This window comes from Salvelinus fontinalis, chromosome 1, assembly GCF_029448725.1.
Source record: "Salvelinus fontinalis isolate EN_2023a chromosome 1, ASM2944872v1, whole genome shotgun sequence".
NCBI lineage: Eukaryota > Metazoa > Chordata > Actinopteri > Salmoniformes > Salmonidae > Salvelinus > Salvelinus fontinalis.
Genome location: NC_074665.1, coordinates 24083316 through 24103758, shown reverse-complemented (window position 1 = coordinate 24103758; position 20443 = coordinate 24083316). Strand labels below are relative to the sequence as shown.

The 20443-nt window shown below is 45.6% G+C and overlaps 1 protein-coding gene across 9 annotated transcripts in view; it reads right to left on the bottom strand.

The window, feature by feature from the left end:
• The window catches only part of LOC129848213 (rho GTPase-activating protein 44-like), a 77059-nt gene extending 57387 nt beyond the window's left edge, over positions 1 to 19672 (bottom strand). For 3 of the 9 annotated variants that reach the window (XR_008758503.1, XM_055915655.1, XM_055915679.1), the window contains exon 1: positions 19360 to 19672. Coding sequence is in view for 8 of the 9 variants with exons in the window: in XM_055915655.1 (XP_055771630.1) it covers positions 19360 to 19412 (53 nt within the window). In the remaining variant the exon portion in view is untranslated. The remainder of the gene's footprint in view (positions 1 to 19359) is intronic. The other 6 variants (XM_055915830.1, XM_055915889.1, XM_055915952.1 and 3 more) reach the window with 3 other exon arrangements.
• Positions 19673 to 20443: the final 771 nt, after the last annotated feature.

Sequence of the window (20443 nt, the reverse complement as noted above, 5' to 3'; positions counted from 1 at the left end):
TAGCGGGATTTCTTATAAGCTTCCGGGTTAGAGTCCCGCTCCTTGAAACCGGCAGCTCTACCCTTTAGCTCAGTGCGGATGTTGCCTGTAATCCATGGTTTCTGGTTGGGGTATGTAGGTACGGTCACTGTGGGGATGACGTCACGAATGCACTTATTGATGAAGCCAGTGACTGATTTGGTGTACTCCTCAATGCCATTGGAAGACTCCCGGAACATATTCCAGTCTGTGCTAGCAAAACAGTCCTGTAGCTTAGCATCATCTGACCACTTTCTTATTGACCGAGTCACTGGTGCTTCCTGCTTTAGTTTTTGCTTGTAAGCAGGAATTTGCCAAAAGGAGGGCGAGGGAGAGGTTTGTGTGTGGAGTAAAAGGTGGTCTAGAGTTTTTTTCCCTCTGGTTGCACAATAAACATGCTGGTAGAAATGAGGTAAAACAGATTTAAGTTGTCCTGCATTCAAGTCCCCGGCTCTAGGAGTGCCGCCTCTGGATGAGCATTTTCCTGTTTGCATTCGGCTTACAGCTCATTGAATGCGGTCTTAGTGCCATCATCGGTTTGTGGTGGTAAATAGACAGCTACGAAGAATATAGATGAAAACTCTCTTGGTAAATAGTGTGGTCTACAGCTTATCATGAGATACTCTACCTCAGGTGAGCAAAACCTCAAGACTTTTTTAGATTTTGTGCACCAGCTGTTGTTTACAAATATACATAGACCGCCACCCCTTGTCTTACCAGAGGCCGCTGTTCTATCCTGCCGAAAAAGCTTAAAACCAGCTGTATGTTATTCATGTCATGGTTCAGCCACGACTCGGTGAAACATAAGATATTACCATTTTTAATGTCCCATTGGTAGGATATCCGTGCTCGTAGCTCGTCTATTTTATTATCCAATGATTGTACATTGGCTAATAGGACCGATGGTAAAGGCAGATTACCAACTCGTCATTGGATCCTTACAAGGCACCCAGACCTTCGTCCCTGATATCTCTGTCTCTCTTTCCTGCGAATGACGAGGATGAGGGCCTTGTCGGACGTCTGAAGTAAATCCTTCCCGTCTGACTCGTTAAAGAAAAAGTATTCCTCCAGTACGGGGTGAGTAATCGCTGTCCTGATATCTAGAAGCTATTTTCGGTCATAAGACAGGGTGGCAGAAACATTATATACAAAATAAGTTACAAACAATGCGAAAAAACACACACAATAGCACAATTGGTTAGGGGATCGTAAAACGGTAGCCATCTTCTACGGCGTCATTATCATCAGGGCCTTGTCTATCACATAAAGCGGTAACAGGTAAGCTGTGTTAGTGAAAGAGTTAAATCTCCCCTTCCACCTCCATCTGATATGAAACCGCTCACAGCGGGAGGCTACAAAGAGCCACCTTCCTCCTAAAAAGCTGTTGAGTATGGCTTGAACGAAGCCTGAATCTGGGCCAACATTACCCCTGGTGTGCACTGGCTCATTGTCACTTTATAAGCATTGGCATCTTCGTCTTTCATCAAAGATTTTCATCTCTGAGTTGACAGTGATGATTGGTGCTGTGCGAGGCTTCTAGACGAACATGGAAACTTTTTTTTGGAGAGACAGAGAGAAAGAGGGCAACTGTAGTCCATTAGTTAAAGTGAGATCCGCTACCTTGCTGCCTTGTCAGTGCATGGAACATGAACAATTCACAAACCCAGAGGGAGGCTGGGAGGGCTGATCAAAGTCACATCGATCTCTCTCGGGTTACCTGTCCGTAAGAGCACACCTGTTTATTCGGGAGAATGTGAGAGGGTGTGTAGGGGTGGGTAGTGTGCCCTGTTTGTCTGACTGTCTGTGTGTCTGTCTGACTTTCTGTCTGTCAGTGTTACCTACTGCATTTTTCCTCCAATACAGGAGTTGGCGGGGTCTTTCACAGGAAAGTTGTTACCATAGCGCACACAGAGAGTCACAGACAATATGTACCTAAGGTTCTTTCGAAGTGGTGATACTATCCTGTCTTGATGGAGGATTTAGTGAATGGAGTTTGCCAACGAGTTTCTTTAAAGACTCAAATTGGAACTCCACTTTGTGTGGGGCACTATAATGCTGACAAGGACAAGAGGAGTTATTTTAGTATTCGACTCTTATTAAAAAATGGAGTGAAGAGAAATAAAGGAAAAGCTTATGCCTATCCATACAGTGGAGTCTGAGAGGATGCCAGTGGCCTAGTTTTCAGCTTCTCCACGTCCAATATAATAGCGTTAAAATCCAAAAAGGAGGAGTCCATTTGCATTTTTGTTTAAAGGGGCACATAGCTCTGCTCATGCAGCGCTGTCCAATTATGTTACTGTATTATGAAGAAGTACTGTGTGTTGGAAAACTGAGCTCAGTTAGAGCATTAGCCACGATGCTGTTCTTTACAAGGTGTGTGGGGATACGGAGATTTGAGGCCCCTGCCAGGAAGGGAAGTCTCTGATTTCAGCAGGAGCTAGCTCACAATGTTTTCTCTCTCTGCACAGCAAGACAAAGCTTACAGTCCAGTCCTGCACACTGCTCACCTCAATGCAATTCCAGCATTATTCAAATGAAATTCTGTATTGATTTCAATTATTAAATTATTGAAAATAAAACAGAGGTTTAAAACAATGAGCTCTTTCCAAGGTCCATAACAGCCTCTTTCACACAGAGGCAATAGCCATTGGGTTGTTCTAAGGACATCCTATAATGAAAACATAATCTGTGGGGGTTGGAAAATTTATAACATCTACTTTCTGAAAAGTATGCTCATAGATGATGATTTTCCCCAGCTGATATTGTTGATAATGTTGTTAAAATATGCTTAATATCTGTGCTCAGGAATGCAACACATTTACATCGCTGCTGTGGCCTCCTGCGTGAATAAATCAACCGTTGCCATGGTATTCCTGTGTGGAAATGAGAGCGTGTGGGCCGGGGTCTATTAAAGTGATATGACAGCAGAAACTAGCAACTCAAAGGGTTAATGCTGCGCTGAGGAGAGACATACGCTACAGAGCAGGAGGCAGGAAATGAAGGGGAGAATTTTTCAGCCGTCTGCTCTTTTCCCTTCAGGCATCCCCTCTCTCTCTCTCTCTCTCTCCTATGCCAGTCCAGTCCTCACCTTTCCTCTGTAGACCTACCCAGTAGCCCACAGCTGCCCTCCTTGGTTGGCATGGCAGCTCCAATGACACCTGAGCCCTAGAGGTTTGACTTGCCATCAAAGTTTAACAGGCAGGTGAGGAGAGGATGTTTGGCATCCTGAGTTCATAAAGCAAACTCCAGTCAAAGGTAGGCGGAATGATCTTAGTGGTTATTTAGAAATGTATAACACATGCACACACACTGACACTGTAATGAATGGGGGCTTTTTGTATTATCAGATTACCAACATTTCGTGCTGCATTTGTAAGCTATGGCATGTGACATTTCATTCAATCAATTATGAGGTCTAGTCATCATCGTCATCATCTTCAAATCAGATTCGCCATAGCCGAACTGACTAGGTATCCCTCTTTCCTTTTACCAGTGTCGGAGGTGGAATTGTCTTATGGCACGTATTGACTATGGACGATGTCGCACGATGAAACATCGGAAGCCATTCATTTTCAATGGAAGGTGACGCGAGCATGGGCGAAGGAGCGTGAACAGGGCCAATCGAAGCTCACAATTGCCTCCAGCCCCGACTGGATTGGCTTTGATACCTAGCACTACCGAGCGTGCTGTCGGCTTGTTAGCGCCCACATGACAGGCGAAGCATCGCTGTCTGTCAATCATAGCCGTTAAGAGCTCTCAAATCCACAAGCTGCTCCCGGCATTATACCTAAAGTGGACATTACCATTGGCTGCACGGAGTCTCATTTAAAATTCACCTGCAGACGTGTTTACAAATTCGAACACTGGAATGTGTGACGCAATCTACACCAAGATTAGACGGATAGAAATCCTCATTATTTTGTTTAGTGATTTTCAATTTGAGTGTCATTATTTCCATATACAGATGTAGGATCTCAATTTGATCACTCTTTTGTTGCTGAGAATTTTCCTGCGCCGGAGGAAATACAGATGAGCTTTGTGATTTACATAAATTCACTGCAAACCCACACAAAACACTTGGTTATATTAACAGTATTGCACTTTTCATGTAGCCTACTTTTGGCCAGCTAATAGCCTAACTACCGATCACAAAACGTTAAAATCCTGTTGCTGGAGGATTATTTTGCTGTGACAATATAGGTCAAATTAAGATCCTACATCTGGAGCCTCCACTTTCTTGTTCTGAACTTCTAACACGAGTGGGACGGGAGCGGTTTCGTGACAATGACCACACGATCAGCCGCTCACCGATTTGACAGCTCGAACGCAGTTACACCTCCGACACAGCCAAAACACCAGCTATGCGGGCGTCGGGCTATTATGGGTTAACGATTGATCTGACTGAATCTAGACCTTAATTGATCCTTTGTACAGGTGATCCAATTGTACAAGATATCTGTACCTCCCCAGAAATGTCTGTAACCCCCCATATGCAATAGTCTCAACACAATCTGTCTCGATCACAATGGTGCACCAAATATAAAAGCCCTGTAAAAGGAAAAAGAAACCAACGACTATCCACCTGGGCAGCCAACCCCACTGGACAATTTCTGAGAAGATTAGGCTCAGCAAATGTCACTCCACAGGGGTAGTAGTGTGCCAGCCAAAGGCCACCATTACAACGAATGAAAAACGGATTCGGAGGACGGATATGTGGAGGGAAAGGAGCATGAAAGAAGAAAAATGTTGCCCATTAGAATGTGTGGAATGATTCAAGCTCTCCCTGAGAGGAGCATCGAGCTAATGTGAACATAATGAGGACGGTCCCTCTCTTTCCTTCTCTCTCTTCCATCAGCCTCATCGTCCTTTGTTCCTCACTGTTACACTGCTTGACGGGAGCGTGGTGGAGAAGGAGATCTTTAACCATGCAAGCGCCATTGGCTTATGATAATGTTCATGATACAATGAAATAAGAACGAAGAGGACTGACACTGTGATTACTCATAAAACCTCATCATATGAGTAATTGCTTTGTTGTTGCATAGTATTGAGTTGAGCATGTTTGTTGTTATTACACAAATGGAATAAGGACCATTTCTTACTATCTACTGTAACAATATGTTGTTACTATAGTAACTACAATGCTACTGAATTACAATAAGAACAACTTAATGTAAAGTGTTACCTTCGACTAATCTAATAACAGAGAAGAGTGAAAACACTAATGGTGCTTTTCCATTGAGACAGGTGTCAGCCCCCGTAGATGGAAACAGAAAAGTCTGACCCGTTAAATCCTCAATAGGGGCGGCAGGTAGCCTAGTGGTTAGAGCGTTGGACCAGTAACCGGAAGGTTTCTAGATCGAATCCCACAGCTGACAAGGTAAAAATATGTCGTTCTGCCCCTGAGCAAGGCAGAACGACTGTTCCTAGACTGTCATTGTAAATAAGAATTTGTTCTTAACTGATTTGCCTTGTTATATTGAAATGTGGCATAACAGGAACAAGAGGTTCCATCGGTGCTTTTGAAATGTTTACTCACTGAATCCTCTAATCATCCCTGATTAATGGCCAATGTAACCAATTATATGAGGTGACGACAGGAGGACTATGATGTGATGTATTTTCTCTGGGACCTTGTCTGACAGCTCTCGCAGCAGTCGAGACTTCAGTATAGAGAATGTGACAACTCTGAGTTAGACGTCAACGTACTGGAAAGGAGATGTGGTCACTGAGTGAAATTCATTCATACTCCCAATCCCAACAGGCAACAATTAGCCTAGCGTATATTATTACAACACCGAAATCCCAGCTAGGGCCCTGGGATTGTTACTCAACCCAACTAATTTCCTGTCTAGCTGAGACCAGGCCTTTTCGTTCATGTTGACGAAATACTCATGTTTCAGAGTCAGAGGGTTTTATGCGTGTGTAGAGTAATTTTAGTGAGTGTGTTCACAGAGAAAGTCAGTTTGTTTTCTTGCCAGGTGGGATCTCAATCTGTTTTTGTAATGTTGAAATTCAATCACAGAGTATTGGCATGGCGAGAGGCGGGCATGCAGGAAAGGTGTGGCGGGTTGTGATGCCACTCACTGGCATTGCTAGAGTAGGGAACGCCTGGCTCTCAATGACCTGGGTTGCCACGGTGATGGAAGAATATACAATGCTGTAATACCCATTGGCCCCCTCTCTGACTCACTCGACATCATTGGTTCCTTCCCCTCCCTGCACCAGCCCTCTGGATAACTCTTTGAGGATACGCTACACAGCTGCAGCGTTCTGACAAACGCTCACTTTCCTTGCCCCTTGACTGCAAGAGACATGGAATCTGATCAAAGTACGAGCCAAAATTACCAAAAAGGCTGCCATTTTGGAGCAAATATTTCTGTCATCGTGGATAAACGCAGGCCAAACAGCTAGGAGAAAAAGACTGTTCCAGACAGGAGGCTTCCTCCAGTCCACCTCTTATTCTCTGATCTAGAAGATGCTGTCATCGGGTAGAGCGGAGAACGGTTGGGTGTGGCGTCTGCATGGTCCTAATGGGATCCGACTCACACTCCAGTGGCTGCAGCAACACTTGGCTGCAGACAGCAATGTCTCTGACTGAGATCCTCCCAAGGTTACAGAGAGAAGAGGGCGGATGATGTCCCACAGGAACATACTGAGAAGCCCTCACTATCTAACTGTCTCAGTCAGATGACTTTTGACTGAGACTCTAAAATCTAAAACCTCTAAATCTCTAAAACCAATGATATTTCAGTAGTAGGCCTATAGGTACTGGTAGGGCCCTGAGCATTTCCTGACCATGTGACCTGACCAGTAAAAAGTCAGGGTCCTACCCCTAACTACAGGACCACTTGCAATTCATTCAGAAGGTCCTGTTCTATCATGATCAGTGGAACGCACAGAAAACAAGATTGTTTCATCTCTCAGAGGCACATTTTCTGCCCCACCATATCTGGAGAGGCTACCACCCCCCCCCCCCTTCCACAGAAGAATATACTGCAGGGGAAGAGGAGTGATGCCAGAGTGACATGTCAAAACGGAGGGAAAGAGGAAGAGAAAAAATGGAAAGGTAAATGTATGAGTGGAGCAAGTAGAGAGAGATGCATAGGGAGAAAAGAGATTAAAAGTGTGTGTGTATGCTATTGGGAGAGAGACACAGTGTTAGTGTGTGTGTGTGTGTGTGTGTGTGTGTGTGTGTGTGTGTGTGTGTGTGTGTGTGTGTGTGTGTGTGTGTGTGTGTGTGTGTGTGTGTGTGTGTGTGTGTGTGTGTGTGTGTGTGTGTGTGCGTGTGTGTGTGTTCAGCTCTTCCCAGCCCCCTCTGGCAGCTTCCTAGCGCCTTTCATTTTCTTCTAATTACAGTGTAGCCCAGAGATAGCGCCCAGCTCTAATTGCTTGCAGGAATCTATCATTATTACTACACTATCGCCATGATTAAGAAACACACACACACACTCATCGAGTGTGAAGAAGGTGATGGTGTTGGTTGTTCTCACCCCCTGTGCCTCAGAGCCTCTCAACACCTCGGTGAGGTGCAACACTTCACACTATAAAGGTAATGTCACACCTGTCAGCTCCCATTAATTGGTCCACTACTGAACCCACTGTAGCAATACAGCACTCAATTAATCTGGTTTGAGACCTTAAGAGGTGCGTTAGCACCCCTGAGCTATTGCCTCGACTTTAGCTCAAAGGGCTAACACAACATTGTAGTGTGCAAATGACCGGGGTTCAAACCCAGTTGGTCACACCTACATGATTTATTTTGACTTGCACAAAAACATTTTCTCATTGTATTAGGCAGCTGAGACACAATACTGATTACATTCCAAGTAAAGGACAATCAATTCATAAGCCCAGTTGTGAAAATTACCATACATTTTTACATTTATATTTTTAGTCATTTAGCAGACTCTCTTATCCAGAGCAACTTACAGTTAGTGCTAAAACAGCCTCCAGGCATCCCTACTCTGACAGCCTCCACTCTTCTGCGAAGGCTTTCCACTAGATGTTGGAAAATTGCTGCGGAGACTTGCTTCCACAGCCACAAGAGCATTAGTGAGATTGGGCACTGATGTTGAGCGATTAGGCCTGGCTCGCAGTCTGCGTTCAAATTCCTCCCAAAGGTGTTCGATGGGGTTGAGGTCAGGACGTTGTGCAGGCCAGTCAAGTTCTTCCTCACCGATCTTGACAAACCATTTCTGTATGGACCTCGCTTTGTGCACGCTGGCATTGTCATGTAGAAACAGGAAAGGGCCTTCCCCAAGCTGTTGCCACAAAGTTGGAAGCACAGAATCGTCTAGAATGTCATTGTATGCTGTAGTGTTAAGATTTCCCTTCACTTGAACTAAGGGGCCTAGCCCGAACCATGAAAAACAGTCCCAGACCATTATTCCTCAGCCACCAAACTTTGCACTGTGCATTCAGGCAGGTAGCGTTCACCCAGATTAGTCCGTCGGACTGCCAGATGGTGAAGCGTGATTCATCACTCCAGAGAACGCGTTTCCACTGCTCCAGAGTCCAATGACAGTGAGCTTTACACCACTCCAGCCGACGCTTGGCATTGCGCATGGTGATCTTAGGCTGCTCGGCCATGGAAACCCATTTTATGAAGCTCCCGATGAAGAGTTCTTGTGCTGACGTTACTTCCAGAGGCAGTTTGGAACTCAGTAGTGAGTGTTGCAACCGAGGACAGACGATTTTTTCGCGCTACATGCTTAAGCACTCGGCGGTGCCATTCTGTGAGCTTGTGTGGCCTACCACTTCGCGGCTCGGCCATTGTTGCTCCTTAACGTTTTCACTTCACAATAACAGCACTCTGTGACACAGAGTGACCCGTCTTGAAGCCTTTTTTAAATATAAAAAGGGCAAATTAAGTCATACAATCAAGATCTTGACACACGTGAGTGACCTGTCTTGAAGCCTGACTGGTTAGGGTCAAGAAGATCATTCTGAGAGAGGTAACGAGAGTGTTGATCAGAGACAACACGCTCAAGTGTTTTGGAAAGAAAAGAAAGAAGGGATACAGGTCTATAGTTTTTGACGTCAGATGAGTCAAGTGTTGGTTTCATGAGGAGGGGAGCGACTCTGGCCATTTTGAAGTCAGAGGGGACACAGCCAGTGGTCAGGGATGAATTGATGAGGGAAGTGAGGAATGGGAGAAGGTCTCCAGAGATGGTCTGGAGAAGGGAGGAGGGGATATGGTCGAGCGGGCAGGTTGTCGGGCGGTCAGACCTCACTAGTCGCAGGATTTCATCTGGAGAGAGGGGGGAGAAACAGATCAAGGCGTAGGGTAGTTCTGTGTGAGTGGGACCAGTGGACTCAATAGGCTGAGTGAATGGGGAGCGGATGTCGTCAACCTTCTTTTCAAAGTGGTTGACAAAGTCGACCGCAGAGAGAGAGGAGGGAGGGGTGGAGGATTAAGGAGAGAGGAGAAGGTGGAAAAGAGTTTCCTCGGGTTAGATGCAGAAGCTGGAAATACACTGCACTGTAGAATCAAGTCCACTACGCGTACAATGTTTGACAAATGTGTTTCATTATCTTTGAACTGAATGGTCCAGCAATCAGGGAGGATGAACAAACAGGCTAGGATCATTTAAAATCACCCCTATGGAGTAATTTCTCCTAATCCGAAACATGTAGAGCGATACTCTCATTAAGACCCAGCAGTTGGGTGGCGGTGGTCTTCAAACCAAGGCGAAGCTAATGGTTGTGAGGGTTGACGGTCAAGAAAACAATACCTCTAATTTGTATACAAGGACACAGAAGTGGGGACATCCATGTAGATGTATATGAGGTCAGGGATTGACAGGGAATTCCAGACTGGATTTAGAATCCCTGTGGAATTCTATACCCTGACAGACACAGTCAAGTGCTACACGCCAGCCCTTGTATCAACATTGAGGAAATGCTGATTCAACATTGAGGAGAAACTCAACTCTGAGATGAACCACAACCGTTGCCCCTGGTAGGAAATGAACTGGTTTGATAGTAAATATTCAGAGAATTATGTCACAGAGAGACATAGGCTTATTGTAAGTACAGCAGCTTGAGGGAGAAACTCTGGATCTGTCTTCAATGAGACCTCAGACAACTTGGGGATTCCACATGCAATGTTTGGAAGCCATGTCCCATCATTCTCTTCCATGTCATGTGTGTCACTGACTCTGCATGCTGCCACAAGGTATGTAATGTCACCTATCTTCACACAAGGCATTGAACAGGGTTCACCATCTCCAGTATGGCACTCAAACTTCCACGACCAAGGTCCAGAGAAAAGCCATACACACTGCCCTAAGTTCCAAGTATAGTTTGTTTGTCATTGAACGACCCCGCTCATCAATCAAATAGGCCAGACACGGCTATACATCATACCTTGCCTTAGTTTTGACACGGAAATAGTAAAAGCAAAACATGGATACCCCGAAATTGAAGACCTTAGTAGGATGCCTGTCTTTTTCCCTGAGAAAAACATGCAATATCTTTAATCATCAGTCATAGCAGGGCAGAATGACCGTCAGTCAGTAATGGTAAGGCCAGAAATTTATGGAGGCTAATAATGTTCCAGGGTCTGATAGTCTAAACAAATCATAAAGTGACAAAACTAAACAATTTCCCAGACTGTTTCTGAGGATAAGGAACGCATTTTCTAAAATCCCCATTCCCTGGAAAACATTTCCTTCAAAAATGTTATCAGCCCCCACATTCTTTCACTTCCTTTGCTGACCCAGCAGTTTGACCGACGCAAATCCATTTTTTCCCCCGTTTTCGAGATGAAATCATCTTTTCCTAAAGAGATAGCCTTCCGCTACTTCCCGCTAACATAACAGTTTCCCCTATTCACGACCTCACCTCTCACAGAATGTCCAATCAACACAAAAACTGTGATTGAGAAGATAGCTCAAAATAAACAGCAGAATAGTGATCCAGCCAGATGGAAAATAACACTCCTCTTCATGACTGTGCCTCCCTCACCTCAGCCAAGACAGACCGTCACACATTTTCACACAGACACATTTTTATAACACACCATTACACAGGACTAATAATGGAGGTTCAGGGTCTGCAAATACTCATTACTGGGTGAAACCTTTCTATCATGTTCACCATGCTAAAATAGAACAACATATCCTTGAAAAGGCCTTTGCTTTAGTACATCTACCTATAGCCTACTGAGTCAGCAAGTGAAAGCCAGGTATAGTGCCGGCGGCTGCCAAGGTCACAGAGACATCCCCATTTACGTACATGGATCCCCAGCAGTCAGGAGCCATGCTGGAGCCTCTGCCCTCTAAATATGACTAATTGCCCCTGCTGTTCCACTTCTTAGAATACAGGTTATAACTCATTACTGGGGTGTTACGCCTCAGTGGGCTAGTGTTCTATGCAGCAGTGCCAGCTCACAAGGAAGACAGGGAAACACACAAACACACATATACACTTCTGCATACACACACCCTTGTGCATGCATGCATGCACACACATGCACACACACACACATTCACAGACACACACAGCTGGCTCGGACAACATGTTGATGCCATCACTAGCGTGCAGTGATATAAACACACCACACCTGGCTGCAACCACAGGGCAGGGGTACAGCATGCACGCTTCGACTCTCTTACGAAGATACTAAATGAGATAGCAACACTTCCTCTGCTTCTCGTGAGGCACACATAAGACTCTACTGTCTAGCAGCAAGTGTAAAGGCAGTCAATGTTGTTCTCCTCCTCAAACGAGGAGGAGCATGGATAGGACCAAGATGCGGATTGAGGGAAATAAGCCATCTTTTAATGAAAACAGCAAACAAGACACTACAAAACTACAAAACAACAAACGTGACTAACCTTCAACCGTCCATGTGTGGACACAGGAACAAACACCCACAAAACCCCAGTGAAACCCTGGCTGCCTTAGTATGACTCTCAATTAGAGACAAACGAATGACAGCTGTCTCTGATTGAGAATCATACCAGGCCGAACACAAACTCCCAACATAGAAATACAAACATAGACAAACCCACCCAACTCACGCCCTGACCAACTAAAATGAATACAAAACAAAGGAAAACAGGTCAGGAACGTGACAGAACCCCCCCCTTAAGGTGCGAACTCCGGGCGCACCAGCACAAAGTCTAGGGGAGTGTCTGGGTGGGCGTCTGTCCACGGTGGCGGCTCTGGCGCTGGTCGTGGTCCCCACCCCACCATAGTCAACCCCCGCTTCCGTGGCCTCCTCAAAATGTCCACCCTCCATGTCAATCCCCCTATACTAAAGAGCAGTAGCAGACTGAGGGGTAGCACCTGACTGAGGGGCAGCACCGGACTGAGGGGCGGATCCTGGCTGGCTGGCTCTGGCGGATCCTGGCTGGCGGAAGGCTCTGGCGGATCCTGGCTGGCGGAAGGCTCTGGCGGATCCTGGCTGGCGGAAGGCTCTGGCGGATCCTGGCTGGCGGAAGGCTCTGGAGGATCCTGGCTGGCGGAAGGCTCTGGAGGATCCTGGCTGGCGGACGGCTCTGGCTGGTCCTGGCTGGACGGCTCTGGCTGGTCCTGGCTGGACGGCTCTGGCTGGTCCTGGCTGGACGGCTCTGGACGCTCATGACTGGCTGACGGCTCCCGCAGATCCTGTCTGGTTGGCAGCTCTGGCAGATCCTGTCTGGTTGGCGTCTCTGGCAGATCCTGTCTGGTTGGCGTCTCTGGCAGATCCTGTCTGGTTGGCGGCCCTGGCAGATCCTGACTGACGACTGGCTCTAACGGCTCGGGACAGACGGATGGCTCAGACGGCGCTGGGGAGACGGATGGCTCAGACGGCGCTGGGGAGACGGATGGCTCAGATGGCGCTTGGCAGACGGGCAGTTCAGGCGCCGCTGGGCAGACGGGCAGTTCAGGCCCCGCTGGGCAGACGGGCAGTTCAGGCACCGCTGGGCAGACGGGCAGTTCAGGCACCGCTGGGCAGACGGGCAGTTCAGGCACCGCTGGGCAGACGGGCCGTTCAGGCACCGCTGGGCAGACGGCAGACTCTGGCCGGCTGAGACGCACTATAGGCCTGGTGCGTGGTACCGGAACTGGAGGCACTGGGCTGGAGACACGCACCATAGGGAGAGTGCGTGGAGGAGGAACAGGGCTCTGGAGATGCACTGGAAGCCTGGTGCGTGGTGTCGGCACTGATGGTACTGTGCTGGGGTGGGAAGGTGGCGCCGGATATACCGGACCGTGAAGGAGGACACGCGCTCTTGAGCACCGAGCCTCTCCAACCTTACCAGGTTGAATGGTCCCCGTAGCCCTGCCAGTGCGGCGAGGTGGAATAGCCCGCACTGGGCTATGCAGGCGAACCGGGGACACCACCTGTAAGGCTGGTACCATGTCCGCCGGCCCGAGGAGACGTACTGGAGGCCAGATACGTTGGGCCGGCTTCATGGCATCTGGCTCGATGCCCAACCTAGCCCTCCCAGTGCGGCAAGGTGGAATAGCCCGCACTGGGCTAAGCACGCGTACTGGGGACACCGTGCGCTTTACCGCATAACACGGTGTCTGACCAGTACGACGCCCTCTCACTCCACGGCAAGCCCGGGGAGTTGGCTCAGGTATCCAACCCGGCTTCGCCACACTCCCCTTTATCCCCCCCCAAGAAATTTTTGGGTGAGCCTCTCGGGCTTCCAGCCGCTCTTACGTGCTTTTGCCTCATAGAACCTCCTCTCCGCTTTCGCTGCCTCCAGCTCCGCTTTGGGACGGCGATATTCCCCTGGCTGAGTCCAGGGTCCTTTGCCGTCCAGGATCTCCTCCCAAGTCCATTCCTCTTTTCCCCATTGCTGTTGTTCTTGCCTTCCTTCCTCAATCCGCTTGGTCCTGTTGTGGTGGGTGTTTCTGTTAAGGCAGTCAATGTTGTTCTCCTCCTCAAACGAGGAGGAGCATGGATAGGACCAAGATGCGGATTGAGGGAAATAAGCCATCTTTTAATGAAAACAGCAAACAAGACACTACAAAACTACAAAACAACAAACGTGACTAACCTTCAACCGTCCATGTGTGGACACAGGAACAAACACCCACAAAACCCCAGTGAAACCCTGGCTGCCTTAGTATGACTCTCAATTAGAGACAAACGAATGACAGCTGTCTCTGATTGAGAATCATACCAGGCCGAACACAAACTCCCAACATAGAAATACAAACATAGACAAACCCACCCAACTCACGCCCTGACCAACTAAAATGAATACAAAACAAAGGAAAACAGGTCAGGAACGTGACAGCAAGACAAATCTAATCTAGCTCCAGATTGCATCCCATGGTCAAAAGGGAATCCTCCCAAGGCTTTAAATAGTGACTCATCCTTTCTAAATGCCCTGATGATACTGGTTGGAGGATATGATCCAATACTCCTCCTGAGTTCCAGTAATGACTTATAACCAGCCATTAAACTGCTTTCATCACAGTTTCCTATTACCTCTGCCTGCCAGGTCCACTCTGTTGAGAGGTAATACCTTTTGCATTGATGAACACCTATATCATTGTCCGACTGACTGACTCACCGAAGCCTTAAAGTGAAAGTCAGCAGGCGAGGCTATATGGACGGTGTGACAGAAAATCCTGTAGGTGTGTGCCAGCGTCATCCGTTAACATCGTGTCAGACCCAGGCATGAAAAACAAACTGGTTGTAACATACTTATACCACCGCAAGGATGTATCGGACTCAAATTGAGATGAACCTGGGAACTGAAACAAGTTAATCTGGTTGTGGCGCATAAATCATCGCCTTTGTGTTTAATCTGACTTGCAGGTTCTGTTCCCCAATTTTCAATACCTGAAGAATAAGGAGTTGAGATTAAACAAACACAACATTGATTCTGCATTCGGTTATGCAACAGTGACAGAAAAAAGCTTTTCAGTCAAGCGACAAAGACACACTGTTAACATGAGTTTGCCTTTTAGTTACCGTATGAGGTAGAGTGGTACAAATAAAAGAAAGAGAAAAAAATAGAAAACCAGATTACTGAGGGAATGGAGCTAAAATCTCACCTCTTTTCTGGTCTCCCCTTCTCTCTTACTGTATCCCTGTCACAGTTCAATTTGGCCCCAGAGTATATGCGTGGCCTTCACCCCATTGACATAAAAACCACTAGTGCTCTTGGCTCTGCTGTTGCCGTAGTAACTAAGACACAGATTTTGTATTTCATAGATTTTTTATTTATTTAACCTTTATTTAACAAGGCAAGTCAGTTAAGAACAAATTCTTATTTTACAATGACGGCCTACCCTGGTCCAAACCCTCCCCTAACCCGGACCACACTGGTCCAATTGTGCACCGCCCTATGAGACTCTCGATCACGGCCGGTTGTGATACAGCCCGGGACCGAACTAGGGTCTGTAGTGATGCCTCTAGCGCTGAGATGCAATGCCTTAGACCGCTGCGCCACTCGGGAGCCCAAAATAGGGGGCACATTCTTGCCCCCATAAACATTCAAATTAGGAGAGAACACCAGTTCAGACTATCTGAACTGATATGGATATGGAGGCCTTTTGTCCATACAGTACATGCAAACATAGAACAGGGCATGGAACCTGTGTCTACACTCTTAGAAAAAAGGGTTGCAAAAGGGTTCTTCAGCTGACCCATAGGAGAACCATTTTTGATTCCAGGTAGAACACTTTTTGGTTTCAGGTTGAACCCTTATGGGTTCCATGTAGAACCCTCTGTGGAAAGGGTTCTTTGTTGAACCCAAAAGGGTTCTTCAAAGGGTTCTCCTACAGGGACAGATGAAGAACCTGTTTAGGTTCTAGATATTACCTTTTTTTCTAAGAGTGTACCAGGGGCGTTTCTAGGATTTGAGGCCATCAGGGGCTTAGCCAAAATCCAGAGGTGGAACCCTAATAGGGGGGTCTCAGGGTATCCTCCCCCGGAAGAAGAACATTTTAATTTCAACAGCTAACTGCATCAATCTGGTACACTTTGAGATGAATATGTAAAGATTATATCACTAAAAAAATACATAAAATAATAATTAATGTGTAGAGGAACCATCCCTTTAAAATAGGGCTTGAAGAAAGCCCTGCAGAGTGGGATGTTTTTATGTTGACGCTATATTAATTAATTTCTACAAGTCACACCACCTTCAAGAAAAATCTAAAGGTGGTTGAGGCTGACTAGTTGCAGACACTTGTCATCTTACAATACATACAGTAGGCATGATCTATTGCATTTATGAGCTATTGAGAGTCCCTTTGACATCTCTGACCAGCAGCTTGTGCACGCTACTAAAATGACAAAATCATTTAGGGAACATGCGTTTCAATATAGCCTATCCTCGTTTTTATTACTTAAAATCAACATGTACATGGCATAGTAAACTTACACACAGCTCTGACACACACACTTACCCCACCAGACATGCAGCCAGGGGTCTTTACACAGTCCCCAAATCCAGAACAAATTCAAGAAAACATACAGTATTATATAGAGCCATGTTAGCAGGGGACTCCCTTCTATCTCAATTTGCTCAAGTGAACTGCAAACCTGTTTTTTTTTTAAATAGATAAAGAAACACCTCAAGGCACAACACTTCTCCCCTATTTGACCCAGTTATTTTGTGTATATGTACTGATATGTAGGCTATGTGTGACTTTTACATTTGATGTAGTTCTGTCCTTGAGCTATTCTTGTTAATTCATGTTCTGTATTACGTCATGTTTCATGCTTTCGCAACAGCTAATGGGGATCCTAATAAAATACCAAACACCAGATAAGCAGTTACACCTGAAATATTAGGAAGAAGCGGAATAATAAAAGAAGTATGAGGAATAACAGTAGCCTACTGTTCTTTCTGACAAGCATACTAATTATCCTATAATATGATAGCCCATCATAAGAAATAGAAATGGTTCCACTGACTTAAAATAAAAAACTGAAAATATCCTGAAGACAACATGGCATAGCCTAAATCTACCCGGGACACACTACGTCACGATTGACGTGTATTTATTTTTGTTCCACTCCCTGTGGAGAGGAAACGTTATCAGATTGTTAACTGTCCAGTTACCAGGTTGTTAGCTAATAAGGTAACACGACGGAACAAACGTATTTGTTATTCAACAAATAAGTTAATTAGCCGTCCACGAGTAGCCCAGTTTTAAAAGGGCCCAGGACATGGTTTGTTTATCAAATGGTTCCTGCGAATTTGCGGTAGAAAAAAAACATAGCTCTGGTAAAATGGATCATATCTTTTCAATGGTTTGGGCTAAAGACAAAGTTTTCAGTAGATTAATGGTGAATTATGGCATACTGTCTAGTGTGTAAGTGTAACAGTATAACTTTAGTACGTCCCCTCGCCCCGACCTCGGGCGCGAACCAGGGACCCTCTGCACACACATCGCTCCACAAAAGCCGCAGCCCCTGCAGAGCAAGGGGAAACCCTACTTCAAGTCTCAGAGCAAGTGACGTAACCGATTGAAACACTATTAGCGCGTACCTGCTAACTAGCTAGCCATTTCACATCCGTTACACTCACCCCCCTTTCGACCTCCTCCTTTTCCGCAGCAACCAGTGATCCGGGTCAACAGCATCAATGTAACAGTATAACTTTAGACCGTCCCCTCGCCCCGACACGGGCGCGAACCAGGGACCCTCTGCACACATCAACAACGGTCGCCCACGAAGCATCGTTACCCATCGCTCCACAAAGTCCGCGGCTCTTGCAGAGCAAGGGGAAACCCTACTTCAAGTCTCAGAGCAAGTGACGTAACCGATTGAAAAGCTATTAGCGCGTACCCGCTAACTAGCTAGCCATTTCACATTCGTTACATAAGTGATGCACTGTTATGGGAACTCATATCAGACATAGAGCCTCCAATCAAGGTTTGGAACCGGTTAAGGGAACAGAACCGAAAACCAGAAAATAACTAAATTATTTGAGGGACAGGACCCAAACTGAAAATGAAAGTGATCTATACTGTTTCGGAACAGTATAAAAGCATGGGAACAGGTTAATAACATTATCTTACATTCCGGACATTTTTTTCCAGTCCCACAAAAATTGCAACAAAGCGCCTATGCAAAGCCCCCACTCTGTCACTCAGATATTTTTTATTCTAGTGGTGCTCTGCACACACAAGCTAGCTAGCTAACGTTTGCTCTGGTCCAATGTTAAACCAACTCGGAAGTTCAAAGACATTCAAAGTTCCTCCATAGAAGCCACTCCTCCGTAGGTATAATTCTGTGGGACTAATTCAGATAATCGATATCATAACAAGATGCTGAGCACTTCAAGGCAAGCTTCCTCCATCCTCTCTCCTCAAAATGTCAGTTGCATCTCGCACCCTACACTGTGACTGGTGCTTGTCTTTCATTATCATTAAACCAAAATACAAAATATTTGCTCTTAACGACTTTCCTATTCAGATTAAATAACTTACCCATTCCACAGCAAGCTGCTCTACTCGCACTGACTAGTAAAATAATGTAATGTTGAGGCAATGTAAAAAAAGAAAAAGTATATTTCAGAGGTTTAAAAAGGAACAGAAATGAATGATATATAACAGTATTTTTTGGGGTTTAAACCAGTTCAGAACTTTATTTTGCTGGTCAGAACAGTGGAATAAATAAAAAAATTGCTTCTGTTCAGGATGAAAGATTGGAAAATAACTTTGGCTCCAGCCCCTGCATCAAAAGACCATCAAAATGTTCAGGGCTGGACCAAAAACATTCGGGGCTGCAGTCCTGGAAGCCCAGGCCTAATGACGCCACTGGAGTGTACTGTGACTGTGGGCTTCATGATTTTCTAATGCAATGCAATTTTGACGTATTTTATCTTAATATGGTGGATAATACTCTTTAATGTAGTGAATAAATGTATTTATTACCCAGGAGTAGCGGTGCAACATTGTTTTTTACATCAAGACTCTCCCTTTGATTGGCGAATAGGCTAGCCAACATGAGATTTGTCTGGATTGGACCTTTAAATTACATAGGCTATGCACCAGGCCTATGCTATTTAATCACAGTAAAGCATAGAATAATTTGCTTTTGCGATGTCCAAGAGTCCAACATCAGCTTGGAATGGTGATGGTACCCAAGCAGTGTGTCATATTATTATTTCTCACCCTCCCCGATCGTGCGCGCGCGACCCCTGTTAGGCTACATAAATTAGGTCATATTAGGCATAAAGAAAAACTAAAACCATCAGTATTGCATACAGATAATCTGCTATATGCAAGCTGTAACTTCCCATAAGATTCATTCAATCATTATCGACCCGAGATGTCGGATAGAGCATAATGGCAGCCTATTCTGCCACATCGAAGTCCTTACAAGATTGCAGAACTGAATGGGTTTCTCAATACATTTGTCCTTACCTGCCCACTGTTTGGTTGGCGAGCTGTCGCATTCGATTGAATTGCTTCTTCATCTTGTATTTTCTGCGTTAACACCGATGGATAGAGCGACTCCACATATCTCATTGACAAACAGTCCGGGTCTCCAACGAGAATAACGAGACAGTCCACCCTTTAACAATCCGAATGCCCATAGCTATAAGGAAGGTATCGCAAATAAAGAGGAATGGGTGAGATACTTTTCAACGCATTGTATGGTCCCTGTCACCCAGTCAGTTCACTGCTCAGAGATGCTATACCAATTTCTCCCCGGGCGAGTGACAGCTCACGACACGACGCTGCGCACTAGCGCAGTATGGGGAATGTAGTTTTGCCAATCAAACGTTGAGCCTACAACGAGACCATAGCTGTATTTCAGTGGTTCCCAACCTTTTTCGGTTACTGTTCCACCAACTGAATTTTTCTCTGCCCGGAGTACCCCCAAGTTCCTCCTCATGTGCATTTTACCAGTATAGTCTCATGAGTCTTCTCAAGTACCCCCTGTGGATAGGCCAATTACGCCCAGGGGTCCTAGTACCTAGTTGGGAACCACTGTTTGATATGATACAGTGTTTAAAACAAGGTGAATCTGTTTATTTCAACCTGACAAAAACAAATGTAGCGTATACCCTTTGTCCCTTGTTCAATTTTAAAGTAATTCCATTGCTCTATTGCAGCGGTTCCCAAACTTTTATCTTCCGGGGGCCACCAAATCACTGCCCAAAGCTCTTGAGGACCACCAGTTGCAGAACATTAACATCAAATATTTAGTCAATTTAGTACATTTTAGCAGTGAATGTAACAAATTAAAGGCCTATTTGCATTGTAAAAAATAATTTTGACATTGATTATAATACCATTAACCCCTAATAACACACATCATTTTTGGAAGAAAAATAATTGCAGAGCACCTGTGATAGGCTACACCCGTTTTTTACATTTATTTTTATTTAACTAGGCAAGACAGTTAAGAACAAATTCTTATTTACAATGATGTCCTAGGAACAGTGGGTTAACTGTATTGTTCAGGGGCAGAATTACATCATTTTATTTTGTCAGCTCGGGG